The sequence below is a fragment of the Corylus avellana genome, chromosome ca7 (genome assembly GCF_901000735.1).
Source record: "Corylus avellana chromosome ca7, CavTom2PMs-1.0".
NCBI classification, from domain to species: Eukaryota; Viridiplantae; Streptophyta; class Magnoliopsida; order Fagales; family Betulaceae; genus Corylus; species Corylus avellana.
Genome location: NC_081547.1, coordinates 10,337,156 through 10,362,580, shown reverse-complemented (window position 1 = coordinate 10,362,580; position 25,425 = coordinate 10,337,156). Strand labels below are relative to the sequence as shown.

The 25,425-nt window shown below is 36.3% G+C and overlaps 2 protein-coding genes across 2 annotated transcripts in view; one reads left to right on the top strand and one right to left on the bottom strand.

The window, feature by feature from the left end:
* Nucleotides 1–4,706: 4,706 nt before the first annotated feature.
* Nucleotides 4,707–12,855, top strand: LOC132187317 (developmentally-regulated G-protein 2). Its single transcript, XM_059601596.1, has 12 exons — nucleotides 4,707–4,848; nucleotides 5,215–5,302; nucleotides 5,522–5,589; nucleotides 8,243–8,319; nucleotides 8,764–8,944; nucleotides 9,174–9,230; nucleotides 9,732–9,806; nucleotides 9,946–10,065; nucleotides 11,148–11,318; nucleotides 11,811–11,924; nucleotides 12,040–12,210; nucleotides 12,536–12,855. Exons 2-12 carry the CDS (start codon nucleotides 5,233–5,235, stop codon nucleotides 12,629–12,631), a joined length of 1,200 nt encoding a protein of 399 aa, XP_059457579.1. The 5' UTR covers nucleotides 4,707–4,848; nucleotides 5,215–5,232; the 3' UTR covers nucleotides 12,632–12,855.
* Nucleotides 12,856–13,686: 831 nt separating this feature from the next.
* Nucleotides 13,687–25,425, bottom strand: part of LOC132187852 (omega-amidase, chloroplastic-like) — a 17,648-nt gene continuing 5,909 nt past the window's right edge. Inside the window, exons 3-11 of the mRNA XM_059602285.1 lie at nucleotides 15,341–15,457; nucleotides 15,039–15,260; nucleotides 14,874–14,967; nucleotides 14,729–14,803; nucleotides 14,542–14,620; nucleotides 14,427–14,442; nucleotides 14,235–14,315; nucleotides 13,988–14,070; nucleotides 13,687–13,907 (exon numbers count right to left, since the gene is read on the bottom strand). Of these exons, the coding sequence (XP_059458268.1) occupies nucleotides 13,826–13,907; nucleotides 13,988–14,070; nucleotides 14,235–14,315; nucleotides 14,427–14,442; nucleotides 14,542–14,620; nucleotides 14,729–14,803; nucleotides 14,874–14,967; nucleotides 15,039–15,260; nucleotides 15,341–15,457 (849 nt within the window). The 3' untranslated portion in view covers nucleotides 13,687–13,825. The remainder of the gene's footprint in view (nucleotides 13,908–13,987; nucleotides 14,071–14,234; nucleotides 14,316–14,426; nucleotides 14,443–14,541; nucleotides 14,621–14,728; nucleotides 14,804–14,873; nucleotides 14,968–15,038; nucleotides 15,261–15,340; nucleotides 15,458–25,425) is intronic.

The window sequence follows — 25,425 nt, the reverse complement described above, 5'->3', positions numbered from 1 at the left end:
TATTTTTATAAATTTTATAGGGGTAGAAATGATATTTCACCTATTTATCGTTTGATTTAACGATAAACCCTAACGACATTGGGGTTATTAAAAGGAGTTAAAACATGAGATGTCGACATCACAAAATTTAAAACTTTAAGGGTATGATTGCAAAAGCGCCTATACTTTACTTTGGGGTGTACATGTGGTTAGGTTTAACTATACCGCTTTAGGTGGTTATAAGATTTTTGTAACTGTAACCATACCACCTTAGGCGGTTAGCAATTATTGAAGCCCAAACCACACCTCGCATCCGCGTTTCAAGTATCGGCCTTTTGAGCCTATTTTAGTGTTTTGGGTCTTTATTGGGCCTCTTTTTATGGCATATTTTAGATGGTTTTTAGGATTTTTTTGGGGGTGTTTTAATTTTTTTTAAGCTATAGTGTTTTTAGATGAAAAAATAATTATTTAATAAGCTTGTCAGGTAGAGCCCATTTCTACCTATTTATTTTATGAATATTTTCTATACAAATTCAGCATTAGAAAAGCATTCAACCTGTTGTATCCAAAATGATAACACATATTTAATGAAAATATATAAGGAAAGAAAATATTGCTCATTTCAATATTTGACCAAGAAAAATACAAACAAGTGCAAAACATTCAAGAAAAGAGCGTCACATGAGAGCTAAGAGTAACAACAACAACAATAACAACAACAACAACAATAATAATAATAATAATAATTATATAAAGGTAGGAGCTTATTAACAGCTTCTGTCTACCCCTAAAACCATTGACTAGACTGCCCTAGGCGGTTAGCAGTTTTTCTCAATTGCCCACTAAAGCGGTTATGCGGTTAGTGGTTAATAACCACCTGCTTGTACGCCCCCTAACTTCGCTTCACAAGGGGAGAGGGGGAGAGGATAAGTGAAGTTTTCCAAAAAATAAACAACTTTATCAAATAAACCAAAATGTTATAAATTGGAATTAGCTTTTAGGCCATAAAGCCTAATAGGCAGCGTGGACGATCGAACCTTGAAGCAAGGGAAGCCCATGGAAGAATTGATAGAAGTCTCGATCGACAACTCTATTTCTGATAAGAAAGTGTGCTTCAGATCTTTATCAACGGATGAATTGAAATAGCAATTGGTGGCTTTCCTTTAGGAGAACAATGACGCCTTTTCTTAGACACTTGAGGACATGCCGGGGATTAACCTCTTGGTGATGGTGCATTAGCTCAACATAGATTCGATGAAAAATACAGTAAAGCAGAAATGATGGAATTTCACTTTCGAGCAAAATCAAGTAGCAATAGAAGAAGTTACTTCTTTGAGCAGGGTTAATTAGGGAAGTCTAGTACTCGAATTAGCTAGCGAATGTGGTGCTGGTAAAAAAGGTGAATGATAAGTAGATGATGTGTGTAGATTTTATTGACCTAAATAAGGCATGCCTAGAGGATAGCTTCTTGCTCGCTTGTATTGACCTCATCATGGACATTATTGTGGGACACAACCTCCTTAGTTTCATGGATACGTTCTCGAATTATAATTAGATTCGGATGCATGAGCTAGATTAGGAGAAAATTGGTTTTTTACCGATCTGGGTTGTATTGCTACTACGTGATGCCATTCGGATTGAAGAATGCGGGGGCAACTTACGAAAGGCTTGTCAACATGATGTTCCATCGGCAAATAGGTAGAAATGTAGAAGTATATGTAGATGATATGCTTTTCAAGAGCACCAAAGTTGCAGATCATATTATTGACCTTGAGGAAACACTTGAGACTTTAAGGCAATACCAGATGAAACTCAATCTTACCAAATGCTCTCTCAGAGTATCCTCTGAAAAATTCCTTAGATTTATTGTCTCACTGAGGGGAATCGAGGCAAGCCTGAAGAAAATAGAAGTAGTATTGGAGATGCAACCCCTTCAAACCATGAAAGAGTTGCAACAGTTCATAAGGCGCATCACTGCCCTAATCAGGATCATCTCATGATCTATTGATAAATGTTTGTCATTTTTCAAGGTCTTAAGAAAAGCCTTTGAGTGGAACAAAACATGTCAAGAGGTTTTCCGAGCACTAAAGTAGTATCTCTCCTATCCCCTATTCTCAGTTGGATGAAGGAAGAGACGTACCTGTACTTGCTAGTTTCTCTCTTGACCATCAATTTCATGCTAGTCCAAAAAGAAGATGGAGTGTAAAATCTAGTCTTTATACTAGTAGGGCCTTTTGAGGAGCAAATGAGAGATACCCCAAAATCGAGAAGCTAGTATTTGCACTAGTTACCTCAACAAGAAGGTTGCAACCATACTTCCAAGCTCATACCATTTGAGTATTGACCGAGCACCCATGGAAGAAGACATTATTCAAGCTAAATATCTTTGGACGACTTGTTAATTAGGCACTAGAGTTAGGAGAATTTCATATAGGATATCATCTAAGGACAATAATAAAGGTTCAGGTTGTGGCTGATTTCTTGGAGGAATTCAACAACCTGCAACCCGAAGGGAAGGAGCCTCCCATGAAGGACACTTGGGTGACAGATGTTGGCAGCTCATCTACTTTGAAGTACAACAGGGTAGGATTGTCTTAACAATCTTAGATGGGTTAGAGGTTGGATATGCTTTCAGGATGGAATTCAAAACCACAAATAACAAAGCAAGCTTTTGTGGCAGGGCTCAAAATGGCCAAAGAGCTCAAGGTAGAGGATGTTGAGCTGCTGCCTTGCGGGGGTGACTCCCAGGTGGCAGTTAGTCAAATCCTTGGAGACTTCAAACCAAAGGACGAGCGAATGAAGAAATATCTATCAAATACAATAGAAAAATTTATAAGCCCAATAGAAATATTTCACAATAAAAAGAGAGGGAGCAAAATATTCGAGCGAACCAGCTGTCCAGTTTAGGTTCATCTTTCGAGGACGAACTTGAGATCTTAGAAGTGTTGGTAAAAACATTGATAAAGCTGAACAATAGCTGATGGGGGAACATAAGTCAACCAAATTGAAATTGAAGTAGCTAGGGCAAAGCCAATTATATAGTATTTAAAGGAGGCTAAGTTACCAGAAGACAGACATAAAGTCTAGAAAGTAAAACTTTGAATGGAAAAATTCAACCTAATAGGGGATGTCCTTTAGAAAAAAAAAAAGGCTACACCTTGCCGCTCCTCAAGTGTGTTTCTGAGGAGGAAGCCAAGTGCTCAGGGAGATAGACAAAAGAGTATGCGACAACCATTCAGGAGGACAGATTCTTGCTCACAATAGTATAGGCCGAGCATGTAAAAGGATTCCCTAGAGATGGTGAAAGGGTGTTAGATATGCCAAAAATTTGCTAACATCATAAGGAATCTCCCGGAGGAGTTGACCTTGATTTCCCCACCACGGCCCTTCGCTTAATGGGGGGTTGATAGCATCGGTCATTTTCCACGGTGCAAAAGAGGAGTAAAGTTTGTTGTAGTGGCAATTGATTACTTCACAAAATGGGTGAAACCCGAATCTTTGGCCATTATGGGCAGAGACAACATAAAAATCTTTCTCTACCAATCAGTAACATGTTGGTTCGAAGTCCCATATGCCTTTGTTGTAGATAATGGAAAGCAATTTGAAAGCTAGCCATTCCGCAAGTGGTGCTCAAAACCTAAAATCCGAAATTATTACTCCTCTCCAGGGCATCCACAAGCAAACAAACAAGTTGAGGCAATCGACAACTATTTTCAAATTACTAAAGAAGAAGTTAGACGAGCACAAAGGTGTATGGGTGGAAGAACATCTTGAAGTATTATGGGCTATTGAGCGCACTTCGATGGGAGATACACTATTTAAATTGCTTTCGGGTCGAAGGCGGTGATCCTTACCAAGACTGGTCTCAGCAGTTTTTTAGTGCAACATTTCGATCCAAAGCACAATGAAGAGGCCCAAGAGGGCATGAGACTAAACCTCGATCCTTTTGAGTAAAGGAGGGAGTAGGTTGAGATAAGGATGACAATGTACCAACAAAATGCAACACAATACTCAACATAATGGTTTCAAAATTGGCGAGTTGGTGCTAAAGAAAGTAACATTGAACTTGAATTCCAACCGAAGGAAAACTAGCTCTCAACTGGGAAGGACCTTATCGCATAGTTGGATGTTGCCGACCGAAAGCGTATAATCTCTAAGACACTAGAAGGGAAAAAGCTTCCTCAACCATGGAACGCCAAGCATCTCATGAGATTCTACTAGTAAAGTGCATCAAATCATGTCTTGAAAATGTATGATTTTTCCATATTGCAATGAAATTCAAAAAGTTTCAACTCCTACATATGTATTCAATCTAAAAATACTTTGCCTCGAGTATGCTCGGCAAAGCATACTAAATGAATAATTATATAAGTTCTTCTTGTGTCATTTTAAAAATGAAGTGGCTTTTAAAATCGCAATTTAAGTAACATCCAATAATGATCGATTAGCCCAATAATGATTTTAAAAGCCACATCATTCTTGGAGGAACACAAAAATGACATAAGAGATAGCATTACTCATACTAAATATATCTCGTCTCTAGATTATGTTAGATAATGGAAGTCAGAAATAATAATAATAATAATAATCGACACAAGAATTCCAAAAGAGGAATTGTATTCATTATTTATTTATTAATTAATTGTGTCGGTTTAAAAAATTTCGTGGACCATGCCCTCCAAAATGGGCCTCGAAATATTAGTCCAGTGTCACTTGCAAATCTTCAAATCCCTTAAAACTATTTTACCATCTCTTTCATACATTCTAAGGCCTTCAAATCCTTGCCACAGCGTCACTGCAAATCTCTGTCTCTCATCAGCTCTTGAGATCGCCGGCGACTGAGTGACAGTGAGTCATCTACCAATCGAGGTAACTCATTCATTCTTTGCAATTTGTTTGCGCTCCAGTTCGTGAAATTAGCATAAGCTGCTTTTTAAAAAGTTCTCATTTTAATAAAAATCCAACCTCTTTTTATCTTATTAATTAACGGTCCGTTTGGTTGCTAAGAAATCGCAGGAACAGAAAAAAAGAAAATTTAGAAAAGAAAAAGATAATCGGATTGAATTGGCTGCTTCTATTATTTCTAACCTTCCTTTTCTTTTTCTTTCCGACGATTTCTCAGCAGCACTCTGTTTGAACTTCAATATGTCCGGTTATCCAAATTGCTACTATAATTTTTGTGCAAAAAGAAAGTAATTTTTTTTTTCTCTTATATTTTGATTTTGGTGGTTGCAGCTGAAGTCATAAGGAAAAATGGGTATCATAGAAAAGATCAGAGAAATCGAAGCCGAGATGGCTCGGACGCAGAAAAACAAAGCCACGGGTACTTCTAATTTAGTGCTCAATAACTAATTAATCATAAGTTATTATCTGGGCATGCTTTATTTTATGTTTGTTTGTCTTTCCCAGAATCAATATTTAACTGCTGTTGTCAAATTTTTAGTCTTTCATATCATCTTCAAGTATATATACCCTTGTTGAGATACTAAGCATGATGTTTTCACTTGATGGGTAAATGTACTTTGTTTAATTGAATATGCAGAGTATCATCTTGGTCAGCTCAAGGCGAAGATAGCCAAGCTAAGGACTCAATTGTTGGAGCCTCCAAAAGTATGCTAGCCCCTTTTCAGTTACCCTATTTAAACTCACAAAAACGATATATAGTGCAAAAGTGTGCTGTCGAACATGTTTTTAGAAATTGTGTCAAAAAAATTATTCTTGAAAACAAACTCTTTTAAGAGGGAATCAAAATGATGTTTTCTAGAGCAGTTGTTTCAGTTTAGGAGAACAAAACCTTTAAAACATCATGTTTGTAAGTTATCTTTTGCGAAAAATATACTTTAGCACCCTAAACTACCACTGCATTTTCATTTGTGCCTCCAAACTTTGAAATGTGACATCGGGGCCTCGTATGCTACCACCATGTGTCAAATTAGACACTCCATTAGCATTTATTGTCAAAATAGACGGAAAAGAGGTCACGGTGCGCCACACGTGACCTCTTTTGTTTTTATCTTCACTTAATGCCCCTTCTATAATGTAGTCTAACCAAAATACCATGTGAACTGTGGTAGTATAGGGGGTCGTTGACTCAAGAGTCTTCATTCGTTTACTTGATTTTCGTTATCTTCCAGACGTCAAGAGTGGCCAATGAAGGAGAGTTGCCAGTGATAGGGATTGATTTGGGGACAACATACTCGTGCGTGGCAGTGTGGCAACATGATCGAGTAGAAATTGTTTCACCCAAGTCTTCACCACAAAGTATAAGTCCATGTTTTATAATTGTCTTCGGTGTGAGATTTTTGATTAAAAAACATGGTCATGGAAGCGATTGAAAGATGTATTGTTGCCTTTGACGAGTTCTTTGAATTTGTATCTGCGGTGACTATGTGGTAGGCTTCATTGGCTTATGACCAACAATGAAGTTATTGCATTTTGCGAATATACTGAGAGTTAGATAGTGTTTGATTTGCCTTTTCCTTAGTACAAGGAAAATTATTTTGAATACATGAAGTTTGTAGTCTAGAGGCCGCCTTGCTATGCTTTGCATTGGAAATGATGATATGCAGATGTGGGCAATGGAAGATTATGACACAAAAGTATGGAGCATGTCGAAGTAGATATTAATGTTTTGGTTTTTAATTGATGACATTAGAAGTCTTAGGTTTAAGTTGCATTCAGGCAGAGTGAGACGTGGCTGTGAAAATAGTTTATGGTGGAGCTCTTCAAAACGAGGCCTTTTCAAGGCCTAGTCTCTCTTTTACTCCTTAGCTTGCACTGAAGAAAGAAGATTCCCTTGGTAGAGTGTGTGGCAGACACAGGCTCCTCCGAGGGCGATTTTCTTTGAGTGGTCGGCGGCTCTGGGCAAAATTCTGACCTTAGACAATCTAAGGAAGAGGCACGTTATTGTGACGAATAGATGTTGCATGTGTAAGAGAAGTGAGGAGACGGTGGACCATCTTCTTCTTCATTGTGAGGTAGCTTATGCTTTGTGGAGTGCCTTTTCTGGTCGTTTCGGGATGTCTTGGGTGATGCCTAGACGGGTGTCCGAGTTGTTCGCCTGTTGGTGGTCTTCTGGAAGGAGGGGGAGTGCCGTAGTTTGGAAGATGGTGCCTATTTGTCTTTTCTGGTGTTTATGGAGTGAGAGAGACAATAGGTGCTTTGAGGACTTGGAAAGGTCCCCAGGACATTTTATCCTCGTGTTTACATACTTTGTATCTTTGGACTATAGCGTTTGTATCCCCATCGTCGATTAACTTTGATGATTTCCTTGTTCACTTTTCCTTTTCTAGTTAAGTGATCCCTATTGTATACTCCTTGTGTACCTTGCGGCACCTTACGCTTTTATTAAGACTGGTTATTAGTTATAAAAAGAAAAAAAAAAAAAGTAAAGCAGTGAAAGGCAATATGTATATGATAAAACAAATAGAAATTTAGACTAGATTACAGAGGGTTTTTCAAAACTCAATTAAGATACAGGGTAATTAATTTGTGAGACAGATACTTCTACTAGTTGGAGCAAAGCTTGAAGTTATAATCATGGAAATGGCTCAGCAAATCCAAGATCGAACAACCGTAGTGAAAGGAGCTCCTATGGTGGAGCTGGCGGGGACCTCCCTGGCTGACAAGGGGAGCTAGCTGGCTGGGGAGCATTTCGAACAACAAACCAGTGTTGTTTTGAACAACGAAAATTCCAAAGCCCAAAACATAGCTCCATTCAAGATGTTTTATCTCGTTGCTCACTTTGAAAATCCACAGTTCACATGATATTTTTGTTAGACAAAAGGGGCAATTTGGGAAGAGAAAAACAAAAGAGGTCATGTGTGGCATACATGACCTCCATCTGATTTGACACATAGTGATAGTACAGGAGGCCCCGATATCACTTTTCAAATTTTGGAGGCGTAAATAAAAATATAGTGGAAGTTTGTGGGGCTAAAGTATATTTTCCCCTTATCTTTTTGTTACTTGAAGACAGTTTTTGACTCTTTTTTAGTTTGAAAGCTCAACTAAACGAGCCCAAGGTTTCTTGTCTTTGCTTCTCATCTATTAAATTCCAATGAATTATCACTTGCTTTGATATTTGTTTGGTTGTTTGAGGGCGGGATGCTAGCAAGTATGGTATCTTGTACTTTTAACATTTAGAGTTGTTTCTTTCATATGTTTTAATTTCATGTCCTTTTTACAACTGCTGAATGGTTTAGACTGTTTGAAAATATGTTCAAGGTATCATCTTTTATTGTTAGTTTGAACTATGACACAGGGTTCTAGTGGCGGCGGAGAGGGTTTTGAAGTTACCAAGTTTGGCCATGGACGTGTTGCTCTAATAGGATTTCCAAGGTTTGCGATGTCTATGACTTGAGCAAGCATGTAATCTTTTTATAGACAGAGAAAGTAATATTAAACTAAATTTTTGCCTCCTGATATTTGGCCAAAAGCTGAGTGTGCCCCCACCCCTTTTCTAATAAAGATAAGCATACATAGATTTGTTGTGAGTTTTTTGTTTGAATAGTAATAAGAAGTAATTGATGTGATATAAAGGTAAAATAAGATTTGATTTTTTTGCAAGAGAAAATTGAAGAAAGTTGTTTGGTAATAGGAAAAAAGAAATTGATTTTTTTTTGGGAGAAATGATAAAAAGGGGGAAGATGGTTGCCAAATACACCTGCCATTTTATGGTTGCCAAATACACCCGCCATTTTTTAGCCACCAGATTAGTTTGATAGATTTTTTAGTACGTATGTCTGAAGAAGTCAATTTTTTTTTTTCTTAACATGTTTGCAGTGTGGGGAAGTCAACACTTTTAACAATGTTAACGGGCACACATTCAGAAGCTGCTTCTTATGAGTTCACAACACTTACTTGTATTCCTGGGATTATACACTACAATGATACTAAAATTCAGTTGCTTGACCTTCCTGGTATTATTGAAGGTGCTTCTGAAGGAAAGGGGCGTGGGAGGCAGGTACATACCTTTAACTTTTTTTATCTTGTGATAATCATGCAACATTTGTATGTGCAATTAATATCATAAGACTTTTGCAAAGGGATGATCAATAAATTTCTTATCATTGTTTGTTGTCTTAAATACAATATAGATGACCTTTCAATTGGCATTTTTTTTCCTGTACTTTTCTGCTCAATATGGCTTGGTATACTGGAGATTCAATAATTTGACAAGACTGTTCTCTCAGGTTATTGCTGTTGCCAAGTCTTCAGACATTGTATTGATGGTTCTTGATGCCTCAAAGGTAAGTGTATTTCTAGCGGTAGTGTTGCTGCTATAGCTCACTGATGAGTCAAGTTTGTGATTGTTGTATTAAATTCTTGATTAGGTCACCTGGGATATCTATATTGGTGGTCACTCATGAAAATTTGACCTCCATTAGGAAATGGAAAACCAGAAAATCATGAACATCAAAGGAAAATTCTTGGATGTACTCCATAAATTTGAGGGTTTCCTTTTTGATGGAATCAGAATGCATAATACTTTTTCGTGTGTTACCTGTTCCTAGATATGACTCACCTACTTGTCCCCTGTTTGTGCAATGTTGTACTTTGCACGGTAATAACTGTCTAAATTGAAATTTTTTCCTCTTAATTTCTTCATTTAAATTTATCTCCTTGCTCTACCGTTTGAGCTGTTCGTAGCTTATGCTATGTTCCTGTTTTGGAATTTTAGTTCCTGTATATATATGTTTTTAAAACTAGGTGTTCTTGTTATGATGTTAGTTTCCTGTAAAATGCTTCAGAGTGAGGGTCATCGGCAAATATTGACAAGTGAGCTGGAAGCTGTGGGCTTGCGTCTAAACAAGAGACCACCTCAAGTATGTTATTTTCGAGGATGTTTATGGAATGTCAACATTCTCAACAATTTTCTCTTATAGCTCTTGTTTATTGTTCTCACTTTTTTTTATTGATCTACTGGGACTTTTGGTTGGATTTGTGGTTTTGTTGTATTGTCAGATATACTTCAAAAAGAAAAAAACTGGAGGCATTTCGTTCAACAGCACTCTTCCTTTAACTCATGTGGATGAAAAGCTTTGTTATCAAATTTTACATGAATACAAAATCCACAATGCAGAGGTAGGTTTAAACCTGACATCACTTATTATGTTAATGCTTTTGCACCAGTGTTAAAAATATTTACCTTGGTTGTTGCTGGCAACGTGCTATTGCACATAGCCATATACTTTTGTTTATGTCAACTGCAAATCCTTTTTTCCCCTTATATGACAAATTCATTGTTTATTTATTATTATTATTTTTTTTTATCTTATCAATAAAAAAGAGAATAATATCCTGGTCAATACACATTAGATGTCTGAAGCTATTTCTGACCTTGGTCATATTTTCCAAAGAATGACTTGTGTTGTGTCTTTGTTCACATTGTTGATGTAAATTATTTAAATACAAGAAAGTAGCAATTTGCTCACAATGTCCGATGTGCATTCTTATTTGTGTAGCCAAATGTTATTTTGGCTAGCCAAGATACTAAATTGGGAGCAAAAGGAGCTTCATTCGGCTCAGCAATTTATAGAAACATTTGGTAATCTACTAAAGTGCTCACCAAATGTAAAAACAAATCATTTTTTAATCTCTAACATTCTCTCTCCTCTCAATAAAGAATAAAGAAATCATTGAGAAATAATATTAAAATGGAATAGTTAAAGTGGATAGCTAAAAATTAAAATAGAAAGCCAGATGTAGGTGCTTTAAAAAAGTGGGTAGCTAAAAAAAAAAAAAAAAAGGTGATTTTTTAGTTAAAATTAAGAGTTTTGTTGAGCGGGATGTGAATGCTCTTACACTCGTTAAGTTTTGTTTATGGATTATTTTTGAACTAGTTTTCCATGGATCCCACATAGCAACTAGAAATAAGTTGATGTAGAAGGAACAACAGAAAGATAGTGGTAGATAGGGTTCCAATATACAGAGGATTTTTTCACCTTTGCAGCATCGTTGACCCTTTATAGTGTTTTGGTGCTAAACCATGTACTTCTAACTGTTGATTGTTGGCTCCATTCCATCTTGATGACTCTATTTACCTTCTTTGCACCTGCAATATTTTGATATGGTTGACACTTCCTTTTTATATCATACTTTCTCTTTACTACTTACTAGGTGCCCCATAAAAGTGTGTACTTAGTTGTTCATGGATTTTGTTGCAGGTGTTATTTCGTGAGGATGCCACTGTGGATGATCTTATTGATGTCATTGAGGGAAACCGTAAATACATGAAGTGTGTATATGTCTACAACAAGATAGATGTTATCGGTATTGATGATGTGGACAAATTAGCCCGGCAACCTAGTTCTGTTGTCATTAGTTGCAATCTGAAGGCAGGTTTTGCAGTTCTAATTTATTCTACTCTAATTGGGATCCAAATATTGGTTTTAATATGGAACGCATCTCATTTCCTAAGCTTTTTTCCAGCAAATAGTGATGTTGAGTGGTTTAGTGCATTTTCTTCTTTCAAAGTGTGTTTTTGTTCCCTCATTGTCCACTACATGCAAAACATATTTTACCACTCATCTAACTTGCACCCAAACATATCATGTAAGGTGTATTTTTTATTTTTTATTTTTATCTTTTTTTATGAGCAAGATTAAATTTCATCAACTAAAAAGAAGCAAAAATACACAGAGGGGGTGTGGGGACCCCAACAAATTCCCCAGCACAATTAAGACAATGCCAAATAAAAACAATAAAAAACTGAAAATGGGCATGATCCGGTCCAATACCTTCTTGGTTTGAGCATTATATTGCATGTGAATTTTTATTGGATGTGAATGGTTTAACAACTTATATGGTTCATGTAACTTCTTAAACAGCTCAACTTCGATAGACTACTTGCAAAAATGTGGGAAGAGATGGGGCTTGTAAGGGTTTATACAAAGCCACAAGGCCAGCAACCTGATTTCGCAGATCCTGTAGTTCTTTCTGCTGTATGTTGCCCCTTTTTTCAGTTCAGATATATCTTAATGGGTGAATTTAGTTATGCATGGGAGTTTATGGGTTTTCCTCCCTTTTTATTTCAATACTCTTGGCATGTGATTTCAGGATAGGGGTGGCTGCACTGTTGAAGACTTCTGTAATCACATACACCGGAGCTTGGTGAAGGATGTGAAATATGTGCTTGTGTGGGGCATAAGTGCGAGGCACTACCCGCAGCATTGTGGCCTTGGTCATGTTCTTCAAGATGAGGATGTGGTTCAGATTGTTAAGAAAAAGGTGCACAAACTCTCCCTTGCTTACTCTGACTTGAAAGTATTTTTACCGGAAAACTCTACACGGCTGCCTTATCATTATCCTTGGACCAGAACTTCTTTGATAAAAGAGTCGTTGCAAACCTTTCTTCATTTGTTTTTGGTCCATCATTATTCTTTATATTCCCCAGCCCACCCCAAGCAATAATGTCCCACTGATTTTCTATGTATGAAGAGACTTGAGATCTTACAAAAATTCTACAAATGTTTGTCACATTTGAAATGTGATTTGGGGAAAAAAGTGTACTTTGCATAAAGAAAATCAACCATTTGCGATTTTCTTTCTTCAGGAAAAGGAAGAGGGTGGAAGAGGTCGGTTCAAGTCACATACTACAGCCACTGCTCGAATAGCTGATAGGGAGAAAAAGGCTCCATTGAAGACATAACTACGTTGACCATGCGGCCTGTGGTTTTTGGTTGAAGTGGCTTGGAAGATGTGCCTTGAGATAGATAGCTCTATTGGCTCATTTTTGACGTGTTATTTATCATGGAATTCTTTTTAAAAAAATGTACTTTTTGTATTGTAAGAACCAGGAAGAGAAGGAAATTAGAATCTTAAGCTGCATAAAAAAAGTCGAGTTCACTTTACAATCTTACTGGTTTGCATTTCCTCATGGTTTTCAGATATTGGGTGAAAAAACTTAAAGAGCATGGATCCTACGTATGAGAATAGATCTATAAGCTTGCTCTTTAAGTGTTGCATTGGGTGAGCCATACAGGCATCATCATCAGTGTAGATTATCTGTTCAACTCTTGTTATGTAATGTCCAGGTTTACATGTAAGACTAATTTATATAATGCTTTGGGTAAGGTTGATATATATAAACGAGAAAACAAGCGTTAAATATAGAGTATTCTTTCGAGCTGGATTGGAAAATTTTCTTCAAAATTAGTCTATAAAACCGTCAAGCATAGTGCGAGAGAAATACAAGTTCTTTTTAATAGCATTAACAAAATTAGAAGAAATTTTATCATATGCTATTAAAAAAAATGTACTTAACAATTTTATAGACCTAGAAAATTCTCTTAATCCAGTTTAAAGAAAAATTTTATCGTTAGCGACAAAGTTAAGGATATAATTATTCATTTTGGATCTCCATTCGTTAATAATAGACTTTGATATTGGATTGGATATTTTGACTAAGCTTCTGAGATTATTGGGCATCGAGAGTTGATATCAATGAGGTCCAACACAATAAAAGAACTCTCAAAGAGCCTGTGTGAGATTGTTGGAAAATAGAACTTTTATATCTAAAAAGAGTTCTCTAAAAAAATTATATTTTCGAACTTCTTCCAAAATTACGTTTTAGCATTTTTTTTTTCAAGTTAAAAAAAAAAAAAAAAAAAAAAGCACTTTAATTTTTTACTAACAGACCCACTTTTGCTTTACACAACTTTATATATACCTAAAGTATTTTTTAAGCTCCTTTAACACAATTCTAAACTGGCGTAATTATCCCCAGCATGTCATGTGTGTACTTGTATAAATTAAATCTCGACCGTCCATATTTTTACAGAAGATATCCTGTTATTTTAATGAATTTATGAATACAGCAATGTCCCCAGTAACTGCATTCCCTTCAAGGCGTTTGTTCTTCATTATGTTTATCAACAAACTGATAAATATCTCCCAGCATTTGCTTCTCAAGAGGAAGGTTTTTCCTGCATTTATATTTCCTCACCTTCATGAGAAAAAAGTTGGATATGATATGAATAAAATGTTTATCGGAGCAGCATACCACCTTTGAAGTTCAATTTGGGAATAATCAATCTCAGCAATCACCAGAGTCTCTTCATGCCCTGAGCTCACAGTTATCCCTCCAAACTGTTTATTACAAAAAAGGAAAAAACAATTTCTAAATATGAATGTTATACAACTTGATGACTTGGCAATAAAAATCAAACGTTGGATCCATATTTGTAAATAAAAAATGAAAGAAAGAACACTAATTTTTATTGTCACATCATATAAAGTCATTATTTTCATACCGGTCCAACCAAGGTAGAGTGGCCCCATATCGGATAGAAACAACTAGAATCCCGAGAAGGTGAGCAAGTAGCTACAAATAGCTACAACCAGAACCCCCCCCCCCAAAAAAAAAAAAAAAATCATAATAAAATTTCATTCATTCTAAAAAAATTTATAAAAAAAAAAAAAAAAAATGTATAACTCTTGAGTACCTGGTTATCTGCTGCCCTGAAATTTGGAAATGATTTGGATTTGTAAGTAGAGAAAAGTAAATTTGCTGGTTATAGTATATTTCATAGAAAAAGCTTAAGCAGTAGTTCTTCTTACCTGATCCTCTGCATCAGTTCCCAAATCAATTCGCCTGTGCTCATGTTGAAGGCCCCAGGATAGCATATTATATGAGCACCTGGCATTTGCTATTGACTTCATGATCATAGATATCATATCATAATTTCATATCATAGCTTACTATATTCTGAAACAAAACAGAGATATTTCAACAGAAATGAACAACCTTTGGCTCCATATAACATAGCAAGTTCTGGAAAACGTATGTCATGGCAAATTCCCACTCCAACACGACCAATTTCTGCATTGAACATTTATAATTTGTTCTGAGTGGTAAACTCTAGTTTGAAAAATTGCTCACAAATGCCTACCAGTGTCCACAATGGTAGGCTTATCTCCTGCAGCAAAGATTTCAGATTCCTTGAATGAAATTTCTCCCGGAATTTCAATGTCAAACAGATGTATCTGCAAAGAACACAATCGTTACACCTTTTATAAGCTTAATCAAATCAAATCAAATGTCTAAAGGTGCTCACTTTCCTATGCTTTGCCTTGAGCTTTCCATCGGCTCCAAAAACACAGCAAGTATTGTACAAGTGACCATTACTCCATTCGGGCACAGACCCACCAACAATGGTGATCCCATGAAAGGCAGCAGCTCTGGATAACATGGAAAAAGTTGGCGAGGCATCCTCCTTGTCAAAGTCCTCGGCAAATTTTGCAAAGAAATCTTTTGAATAAGGGCAGTTCCACATCTCCTTTATAGCAGGGAAGAAGATGATCAATGTTAATTATGCTTCTAAGGACTTTTAACAAACATGTATGTCGGTCCACTCACAGGTAAAACAACAAGCCTTGCGCCATTCTCTGCAGCTACTTTAATCAAATTATCAGCACGAGCCAGATTCTGATTCTTCTCTGATGTAACAGATAACTGACACAGGGCGATCTTAAACTGTCCACAATTTGGTAACACTAATTGAATAAACTCTTCATTTTAAAAACTAGGAAAAAATTTACTTTAACCTCATGAAGTTTCAAGAGTTTTTCAATTTGAACCCCAAAGTTTAAAAATTGGCAATGTACCCCCAATGTTTCAAAAATTTTCAATTTAAACTTTTCGTTATTAATTCCGTTAAATTGGACGGAAATTTTTTTAAAAAAGCCTGAGGGTAATTACGTAATTTTAGAGATTTCCGTCCAATTTGATGGAAATTAGTAACGGAAGGTTTAAATTAAAAATTTTTGAAACATTAGGGGGTACATTGCCAATTTTTAAACTTTTGGATTCAAATTGAAAAACCCCTAAAACTTCAGGGGGTGAAGTGGATTTTTCCCTAAAAACTATAACAGATGATACATATATCCATTCAATATTTTAGGCTAATATTTTAACAGTATGTCACGCCAAACCCAATTAATAATTGACAAAGGTCTTGTATGTCTTATTAATATTATTTAAAAATTAAAAACTCCGGCTTAAGAGCCGGAGGGAGGTTGAGATCGAGAAATTAAAAAAATAAATAAATAAATAAATAAACCTTAACAAAATTCTCATGGTAGCTCGAGCCATCCCATATGGCCAGCCAAAGGGTGGTTGAACCATCCCCAAAGCCCTTAGGAGTGATTTCGGCCACCCTCAACTAGTCAAATGGTGGTGGCCGAAACCCGCTCTGGCTATTTGGGGGTGTCCTTTTAGCAAGGGGGCAGCCGTTTATGTCGCCCAAATGGCCAAATAAGAGTGGCTGAAACCACCCCATAACCATTGGAGGTGACCGTTTAGCAAGGGGTGATTCTGGTGACCCTCTATGATCGGCTATTGGGGGTGGCCATTTGGCAATTGATTTTATTTATTTATTTAAAGTTTGATTAATTTTGTTAAAATTTTAGATAATATCAATATGATATCGATGTCATGTTTTGAAAGGGGTTGGCGTAAATTGTCATTAATTTTATGGATGTATAATAGACGAAAGTACCATATGTGTTTATTGGATGTATACAGGTACCATCCATGAAAGTTTTTGAAAGTGATTGGTCCATTTAAATGAGTAATGCTATACGTAGAATTTTTATTCTCCTTTTATTCCTAAAAAATGATGTGACTTTTAAAATCAGCATTGTATAAAAATCAAGGTAAATATAAGATGAAAGAAAAGATGAGTTCAAATTTAAAAATAACATTTATATGCATATTTGAACATTACACCCCAAAAGTCAAAGCTAATAAGTTTGGATTTCACCACTTTACCCCAAAAGTCTAAGCTAATGAGTTTGGATCTACTTTAATATATCAACTACTTTTTTTTTCTTTATATTTTCTCAAGGGAAAATACACTTTACCCCCTTAAAATATTTCTAGGTAAAAGTGTAAATTGATAGATATTCAAATACCTAGAAATATTTTTAGCTGAAATCATTTTCCTTAAAAATTATGTTGCTGAATGTATTTATTAACATAAAACATTTTACGTCGAAACAAATAGAACATTATATAGTAAATGAAACAAAGTGAGAATAAATAATATTGAAAAAGTATTTCTTTTTCACTTAATAGTTTAAGAGAATCACTTATGCGAACCAACTAATAATAAGGCATAGGAAATGATAAATCGGCTACTTTGAGAGAGCCGTAATCTCTAATGTCTATTTCGATGGAGTCTTGACCTCTAAAATACAGCAAACTGTATTTTCAAATAATAATCAACTCATACTTGTTATTGATAGTTTCTCCTTTAAATAAATAATACTTACATAGAGCAATAGAAGACCTAATTTGACTAAGACTAGGATTCTATTTTATTCCATACTAAAACCTTTCCATATTAGATTCTGATTTGTATAGAATCTGAATCAACCTAAGACTGGGATATTTACTCTCCTTATTGGACTTGGAAAATATAGTCCTTATTTGTAAGATCCCGAAAACAAATTAGGGTTAAGTACACTCTAATTATGATCATAGGGTCAAATCTCATTTGGTAGAGTGTAAGACCTTGGACTTTTTAAAACAAAGATACTGATGCCTGTAGTACTGAAGAATCAGCTTATACATGATAACTAATGAGTATGTGATTGATTACGGTATAAAGGTTAAGGAATAATTCCTAAAGGACGAGAAAGCATTGAAAAAACTATCTTATAGAGCGAAATCTTAGATTTTCGAGTCCCAAGAAAGCACTTAAAAATATTGGAATGGATATCATAATGTTCGTCTTGGAAAGAGCTTTCCGGAATGGGGTCGCATAAACAATTTCGAGACTCGTAACAAGAGTTATGCCCGTTTTACTCAACACTGTGCAGTTGGTCAATTGCTGAAAAGCCAACTGCACGCACTCGCTGGTTTTGGCTGAGTGCTCCTCATTTCAGTGTGACAGGAAAGTACATACAGGATTTTTCAGGTGTAAGTTCAAAAAGTACACGAATGCTCGGTCCATGACCACCCAAGTGCTCATTGACCAATTTTGGGATCGCTGGATAAGGACTAAACGCCTGACAAAAGCTATGAATAGTACACGAGTGCTTGCCCCTATGTACCGAGCGCTCGCCCCTTTACAAGATAGCTCCTGCAGCATCCACAACTTTTCTTACCCTATAAATACCCCTCCCACTCGACCCCTAAGCCTCATTCTGCCCCCGTTGCCCTCTAAACCCTTGTTTGAGTGATTTTGTGCGTTTTGTGAGTTCATGAAGGAGAATGAGAGATTTCATGAAGGTTTTGCTTCAAGAAGATAATCTTCTAAGGTTAGCTTATTCCATACTTATTTGTTATACTATTTAAGTGATTTTCATAGTTAGCTTAGTTGGTAGTTTTAAGCTTCTAGTTATGTTGTTGCCCTTAATCTTGGTTTAAGCATGGATTAGTGTTTCATTCTTGTTAGGCACATTTCTTTATGCATGGAGATGTTGTTTTGGGTTAGGAAGTGTTAGAAACCTTTTTTGTGGCCTTAGGACCAGTTGAGAAGGCTTAGGAGATTGTTGAACCAAATGAGGTTCCACCTAAACCTCTTTGGCCGAACGCTCGACCTAAGGGACGAGTGCTCGCCCAGAGACAGCTCTATGAAACGCCATCTTGGCCCGACGTTCTATCGCCCCTATTTTATGTTCTAGGTTCGTCTTGGCTCGGGTTCAGAATTAATGATAGGTCTTTTCTCAGTATTTGAGGCTATGGAGCCTCAAGGTGATTTTATGGAGGAGCCTTACAACCCTGGTGAGTACAAACTCACATGGATACTTGTTACTTTTCCCGCATTGCACGTCTATTTTATATATATCAAATATGCATATTTACAACTCTCCTGAAATACATTTTGGAACCACTGTGAACTCTCTTTTGTAAAAATGTATATTGATTAACAAGATAATGATGACACTTGTAAAAGCATGCATGTAACAGATGGATAAAATTAATTGCATCATATGACATGGTACACCGGTACGTGCGGGATAACGGCAATGAGCTTACTATACATATTAACTTTATGGTCAAATGTGTGTATGTTATACGAGCCTTGAATCCAATGATTATTCGTGACAGGCACAGCCCTTGCCTAATGGTTAATCACTACAGGACATACATCATTAGTAGTATGGGCCACCCGAGGTTGGACTCGGTCGGGCTACTAGTGATGGACGGTAGCGTATAATGGTCGGGGCACCGACATTGTATTACAGGTCCCTCGAGATAGCGCCAACCCTGCTGAAAGGAGTAATATCTCAGGTAGACCATACTGTTGAACTATGACATAATTTTCATATTACAGCATATATTATATCTATATTGCATACATGATAAACTGTCACATCATTATGTTACATGTGCTTTATAAACAACTGAGTTTGCCACTTAAAGTCGGATACTTCATGTGCGTTTATACTCACTAAGTCGTCGGACTTACCCTTGTATTCTTTCCTTCTTCTTTTTTTCTCCATATGTACATATACGCTGTTATAGATAGTTTAGCAGAAGATGGATACCGCAAAACATCCGGTTATTGTGGAGGATTCGATCTGGGAGATGCTTGAGGACATATTGCAAGTTTAGGCGAGTGCTCATGGTAACTAGTGCTTTTGGGTTATGCTGTAGACTTAAGAGCTTTGATTCATGCTTCCATATTAAGGTATAGCCTAAATCCCTTGGAATGATGATACGTATAGTATTTCAGCTACTATGGTAATCCTTAGTAGATGTTTTGGTTGTAATGATTAATGTTCATAGAATCTTAATGTTTCTACTACTTAGTAGCCTCTCTTTTTGAGGAGTAGAGATCCCCAAGTCTTGTTCATCGCGGAATAAGGCTGGGAGACGAACTGTGGAGTTAATTACTAGTTAATTAATTTTTGGGGCGTTACATTATTAGACTAGAAAATAAAGACAGAAAATAAATAAAGATTTACTCCTTCTTAGTTTCTATTTGAGCCCTACGAAAGGAATATATCATTCCCCTCCCCTAACAATGCCCTTGTCCTCAAAGTGGAAATTGCTGCAAGATGTATTCTTTGCCCTCTTCATCTCCATCATCATCTTTCCCCAAACATGCCTCTATCATAAAGAGATGTTTGCAGCGATGACCCAAGCTGTATTTGTCATTGCACTTGAAACAAAGCCCATTTTCCTGCCTCTCTCGTAGTTCCTTGGTGGTTAATTTCTTGATTGGCAAAGCTGGTCGTGGTTGGCGATGATTATTTTGGGTTTGCAACAAGTCACTTGAGGTCACCCTCCTTAAGGCTTCATTCCTAGCTTCATAGACTCTTGCCAAACCAATGACTGACAAGAGATTATTTGGCCTTCCTGCTAGTACCTCCGCCTTTATAGATTCCTCCAACCCACTAACAAAACAACTGACGTGTTGAGTTGGAGATAATGTACCTACTTTGGAGAGTAAGGATTCAAATTTGGCTTGGTACTCCTTGATACTCCCTTCTTGCAGCAATTTTGTCAATTCCCTAGATGGATCATAGAACTCATTTGACCCAAAGTGAACAAATAAGCCCTCCTTAAATTTTGCCAAAGTTATCTCCCGCTCTTCTTGCAATAAAATTTGGTACCACAATTGTGCTTCTCCTTCTAGGTGAAAAGAAGCTAGTGATGTCTTTTCTTCTTCTTGAGTGTCATGGAACCTGAAAAATTGTTCAGCTCGACAAATCTAAACAGTTGGGTCTTCTGCTCCATTGAACCTGGGAAAATCCAATTTGACATGTCGGTGAGTGAAGGGTTGTGGCCATTCCCCAATTTTGACGTGAGAGTTTCCTCTCTCAGTCTCACGATTTTTAGCCTACGAGGTCTCACCTTCTTCATGTTGGAACTTCTTTTGGACGGACAACTCCTAAAGAGTTCTTTCAATCGAGCCAAAATTTTATCTTGACCTTTAAATAAAGATTGCACAGATTGTTCAAGATGGGTCACTCGATCGTCCATCTCTTCTTCTTCTTGTTGATGGTGCAAAAATTATCTTGTAATAGAACGTCGGGTCATAGAAAAATCCACGTGAGCAGTGGCTTTTTTCTTGGACCTCCCTATGTTGATGCAAGTGAGTGGGACAGTGTGTGCCTTGGAGAGAATTGTGGCTGGATCCCAAGTTGTTGTTGGACGTTGCAGTTACTTGAACGCTTCAAGAGAATGGTTTTGTAAGAGGGAAACCAAACCTCCACCCTAGCTCTAATACCACTTGATGTTAACCAACTAATAACGAGACATAGGAAAGGATAAATCGGCTGCTTTGAGAGAGCCATCATCTCCAATGGCTACTTCGATGGAGTCTTGACTTCCAAAATACAGCAAACTGTATTTTCAAATAATAATTAACTCATACTTGTTCACTAATAGTTTCTCCTTTAAATAGAAGAATAGTTACACAGAGCAATAGAAGACCTAATTTGACTCAAACTATGATTCTATTTTATTTCATACTAAGACCTTTCTGTATTGGATTCTGATTTGTATAGATTTAGAATCAACCTAGGACTAGGAGATTTACTCTCCTTATTTGACTTGGAAAATATATTCCTTATTAGACCAGAAAATAAAGAGAAAATAAATAGAAATGTACTCCTTATTAGTTTATACTTGAGCCCTAAGAAAGGAATATATCAATCAAATATGGTTAACCGCTAACCGCTTAACCATATTAACCGCTAACCGTCTAACCACTATAACCGCCTAGCGGTTAGAGGGTTAGGAGTTATTGGGTTTATTAACCGTAACCGCTAACCGCCTTTTTATATAATATATTTTTATAATTATAATTATACAAATATTTATACATATAACATAATCACCTAATCATTAAATCACAATTTTTTTTAAAAAAAATAATTAAATCACAATTTGAGTATTAATATATTATCACTATAATTTATATGATTATATCACATGATCAATTAATCATTAAATCATTTGATCATATAATAACAAATTATACATATATAATATGACATAACTCATAAGTATACCAATTCATACTAATACAACAATTAAATATCTAGAAACTTATTTCCAATGTATGTTATAAACTTATAAGTCTATATATGTTATAAGTCTATATATGCATATGAATAATATAAATGTATAATATCAATACTTAATCATATGATTCAATGACAATTCAAATATTTTATTCAAGACTTCAAGTAAATCATATTATTAATGTACAATGATGATATGATTCGTATAATATCAAATTAAGTAATTGACATTTGATTAAACAATGACCAATGTGTTTCTTATAAACACAATTTAAGTATTAATGTATTATCATTATTATCATTAAAGTGTTGAATACTTTTTTTTAAAAAAAAGTTAGCCGGTTATGATTTAATATTTAAGGAAATTTTTTTAAAGTACAAGTAAATGTAAATTTTGGGTCAAATATTTTTTATTTTTCAATATGAGCTCTTTTTATAGCAATTGGGCCCAAGAAGACACTAAAAATACCAAAAAAAAAATGAGGGTAAAAAAAAAGAGCCTAAAAAGGCCCAAAAAGTTCAAAAAAAAAAAACCCAAAAAGCCCAATTTTGAAAAAGCGGTTAGCGGGCGGTTATCTATTTCACTAACCGCAAACCGGCAGTTAACCACTAACCGTTAGCCGCTATGCGGTTAGCGATTGCGGTTAGTGAAATCTACTAACTGCTAAGGCTGTTACGGTTAGCGATTATTGCCAATAACCGCTAACCGTAACCGCCTTGACACCCCTAGGTTTTCTCGGTTTTATCTCGTCATTGCCATCCACTTCAACTATCACCACTATAATCAATACTATCATTAATATTGCCCTACATGGCATAATATATTATTAGCATTTAACTTTTGGTTAACCTCATCATTAGGGCTTTTGAAAATTTTATTTATTATAGTACATAAACCTTAAACAAACATTTGAGGCTATTTGAGTATTTGTAGCATGCATGCTTGTGGCGTCCATGAAAAGGTGAGTTTTACTTTTTGGATGATCAACTGACGTCCATTTTGAATTTAACAAATGTTTATATATATATCTTTTATGGTCGGATATATATATACAGACCTATTACACGCAATTTGTGGATTACAAATTTTTGAAATCACATAATCTAAGGTTCCTAATTATTTTAAACTACTTTGAATTTGAATCACTTTCCACTAAAATCATTAACAAAATTAATCATATAGAAAAAGTTAGATACCATGGAGGTGTAATTAGAGAGATGACATGCATGTAAAATCCCCTAACCATAAGATCGATAAGAAAATTTATTTTGTAATTATATCTTAAATAATGTATATGGTTTAATGATTGTTGGTAAAGTGTTATTTTGGGCATGGCTCAACTTTCCACAAGGTCAAATTTTAAGAGTAATGGTATACCCCACACCAGCGTAAATGAATAGTAACCACACCTAAACTACCACACAATTATTACAAATACAATGACAAACTGAGTTTAGGTGTTTGGCAATCCCGATAAACTAGATCCTCAAAATCATATGACTCATCTTTAAGCTCAAAATCTTCAAAGAATGGTGTCAAGCATTTTCCTTTTTTTTTAAAAAAAAAAAATGGAATTTCAATTTTTGGTGCTAAGATACAAATCTTCAAAACATGATCTCCATCCATTAGTTGTTTCCAAATTCCATCACCAGAGTAACATCCAAAACAACATTAGCCATTTCCCTGTAGCCTTTTTTCCCTTATTCAATTAAAAAAAAAAACCAACAACAACATTAGCCATGTCCAAGTCTATATCATCATTGTTAGAATTTTGTAAACATGCATGTTTCTATAGGACCAAAAAACAAAGAATGAGCAAATTTATCTTACACCAAATTTTGGGTCATGTCTACATCGTTGACTCCCTCATCATCATCAATGATAGGTTACTTATGAATATTGAGTGTTAAATATATTAGATAATATATTAGAAGCGGAAGAAAGAGAGAGAAGAGAGAGAGAGAGCGAAAGCACACAATGGACTACATTGTATTGACTCTAATAATAATAATAATGAATACAGAGGCCTCTATTTATAGAGAGGCAAGTAACCTAATAGACTAAGGAAAGGTAAACCTAGTAGACTAAGGAAAGGTAAACCTAGTAGACTAATAATACTTAAAGAAGTAAATAACAAGTAATATTCTTAACATCCCCCCTTAAACTCAATGTGTAAACTTGAGTTTGGGTAAAAGAAAAGGGAAAGAAAAATGAATTCGCCGAAAAAGTCGCTTGTGCCGAAAGAGTTGTCGGAGTAACGCCATAAAAGTTGGTAGAGACCGATGGATTCTGCCTGAATTGAGCTATGCATTTAAGTTGGAGCTTGGTTCACTTGGTGGTAATTTGACTTGAAAACCATATACTATAATGAAGAGCTCGCCTGGTCGGCTGAGAAAAGTAAGTTCGGTTAAAAGGAGCTTGTTTGGCCCGTAACCCTTGGACCGTCTCGCCTGAGCTAAAGTCTGTCCCAAAAAATTCTAACTAGTAGACAGTCTCGCCTGGTCGGCTGAGATAAGCAAGGCCAGTTGAAAATGCTAATCATGCCTGAAACCCTTGGACCGTCTCGCCTTGTCGACTGAACTAAAGTCTGACCCATCTAACTAGTAGACCGTCTTGCCTGGCTGGCTGAGCTAAGTAGGGAGAAAAATGGCCGATTGAAGAGGCTAATCATGCCTGGAACCCTTGGACCGTTGAAAGGTCTGACCCAAAAATTCTAACTAGTAGACAGTCTCGCCTAGTCGGCTGAGATAAGTAGGGCCAGTTGAAGAGGCTAATCATGCCTGAAACCCTTGGACCGTTGAAAGGTCTGACCCAAAAAATTCTCACTAGTAATGGATCAATGGCCTAGGAAAGGCTGCAGTGACCGGTGATGGCGGCATTTGACAAGGCATAAGTGGGTCAGTTGAAAGGGCTTCTTTGGCCCGAAAACCCATGGACCTGAGGAAAGATTGGTCTAACCCGAAAGTGCCTACTGCAAGAAGAATGAACCGGATTGAACTGCGCCAAAGAAAAAGGCTATGGAACCAAATTGAACAATGCATGAACCAACTTGAACCGCACAAAACAAGCACCTAAATTTGGAGAAGAATCTTGTTTTCTACCATATAGAGATGCCAAAAGCAAAAATAGACCACAAATTTGAAATCAAAATGAAAAATTGAGTAGGAAACACCTGGTCAACTTTTTCAGTGGTCAAAGTCAAAGTCAACGGTCAACGAAGAAAAAGTCAACCATGTCAAGGTGATGACGTGGCAGATCCGCTGACGTGGACGAAGTGATGACATGGCACCTACTGATGTGGCACAATTGACGTGGCAAATTCGCTGGCGTGGCACTGGATGACACAGCTTAGGGCTGACGTGGCAATATGAGGGATTGACACATGGCTGGCAAAGAGGGAAAATCATCAAGCGCGTGAGGTACACGCGCCTCACCGATGGCCGCACTAGGGCGCGTGA

Coding starts and splice junctions, on each gene's coding strand:
- LOC132187317 (XM_059601596.1), top strand. CDS start 5,233: ATGGGTATCATAGAAAAGATCAGAGAAATCGAAGCCGAGATGGCTCGG. Junction 9,231..9,731: donor TGGTTCTTGATGCCTCAAAG/GTAAGTGTATTT, acceptor AAAATGCTTCAG/AGTGAGGGTCATCGGCAAAT. Junction 11,925..12,039: donor ATCCTGTAGTTCTTTCTGCT/GTATGTTGCCCC, acceptor ATGTGATTTCAG/GATAGGGGTGGCTGCACTGT.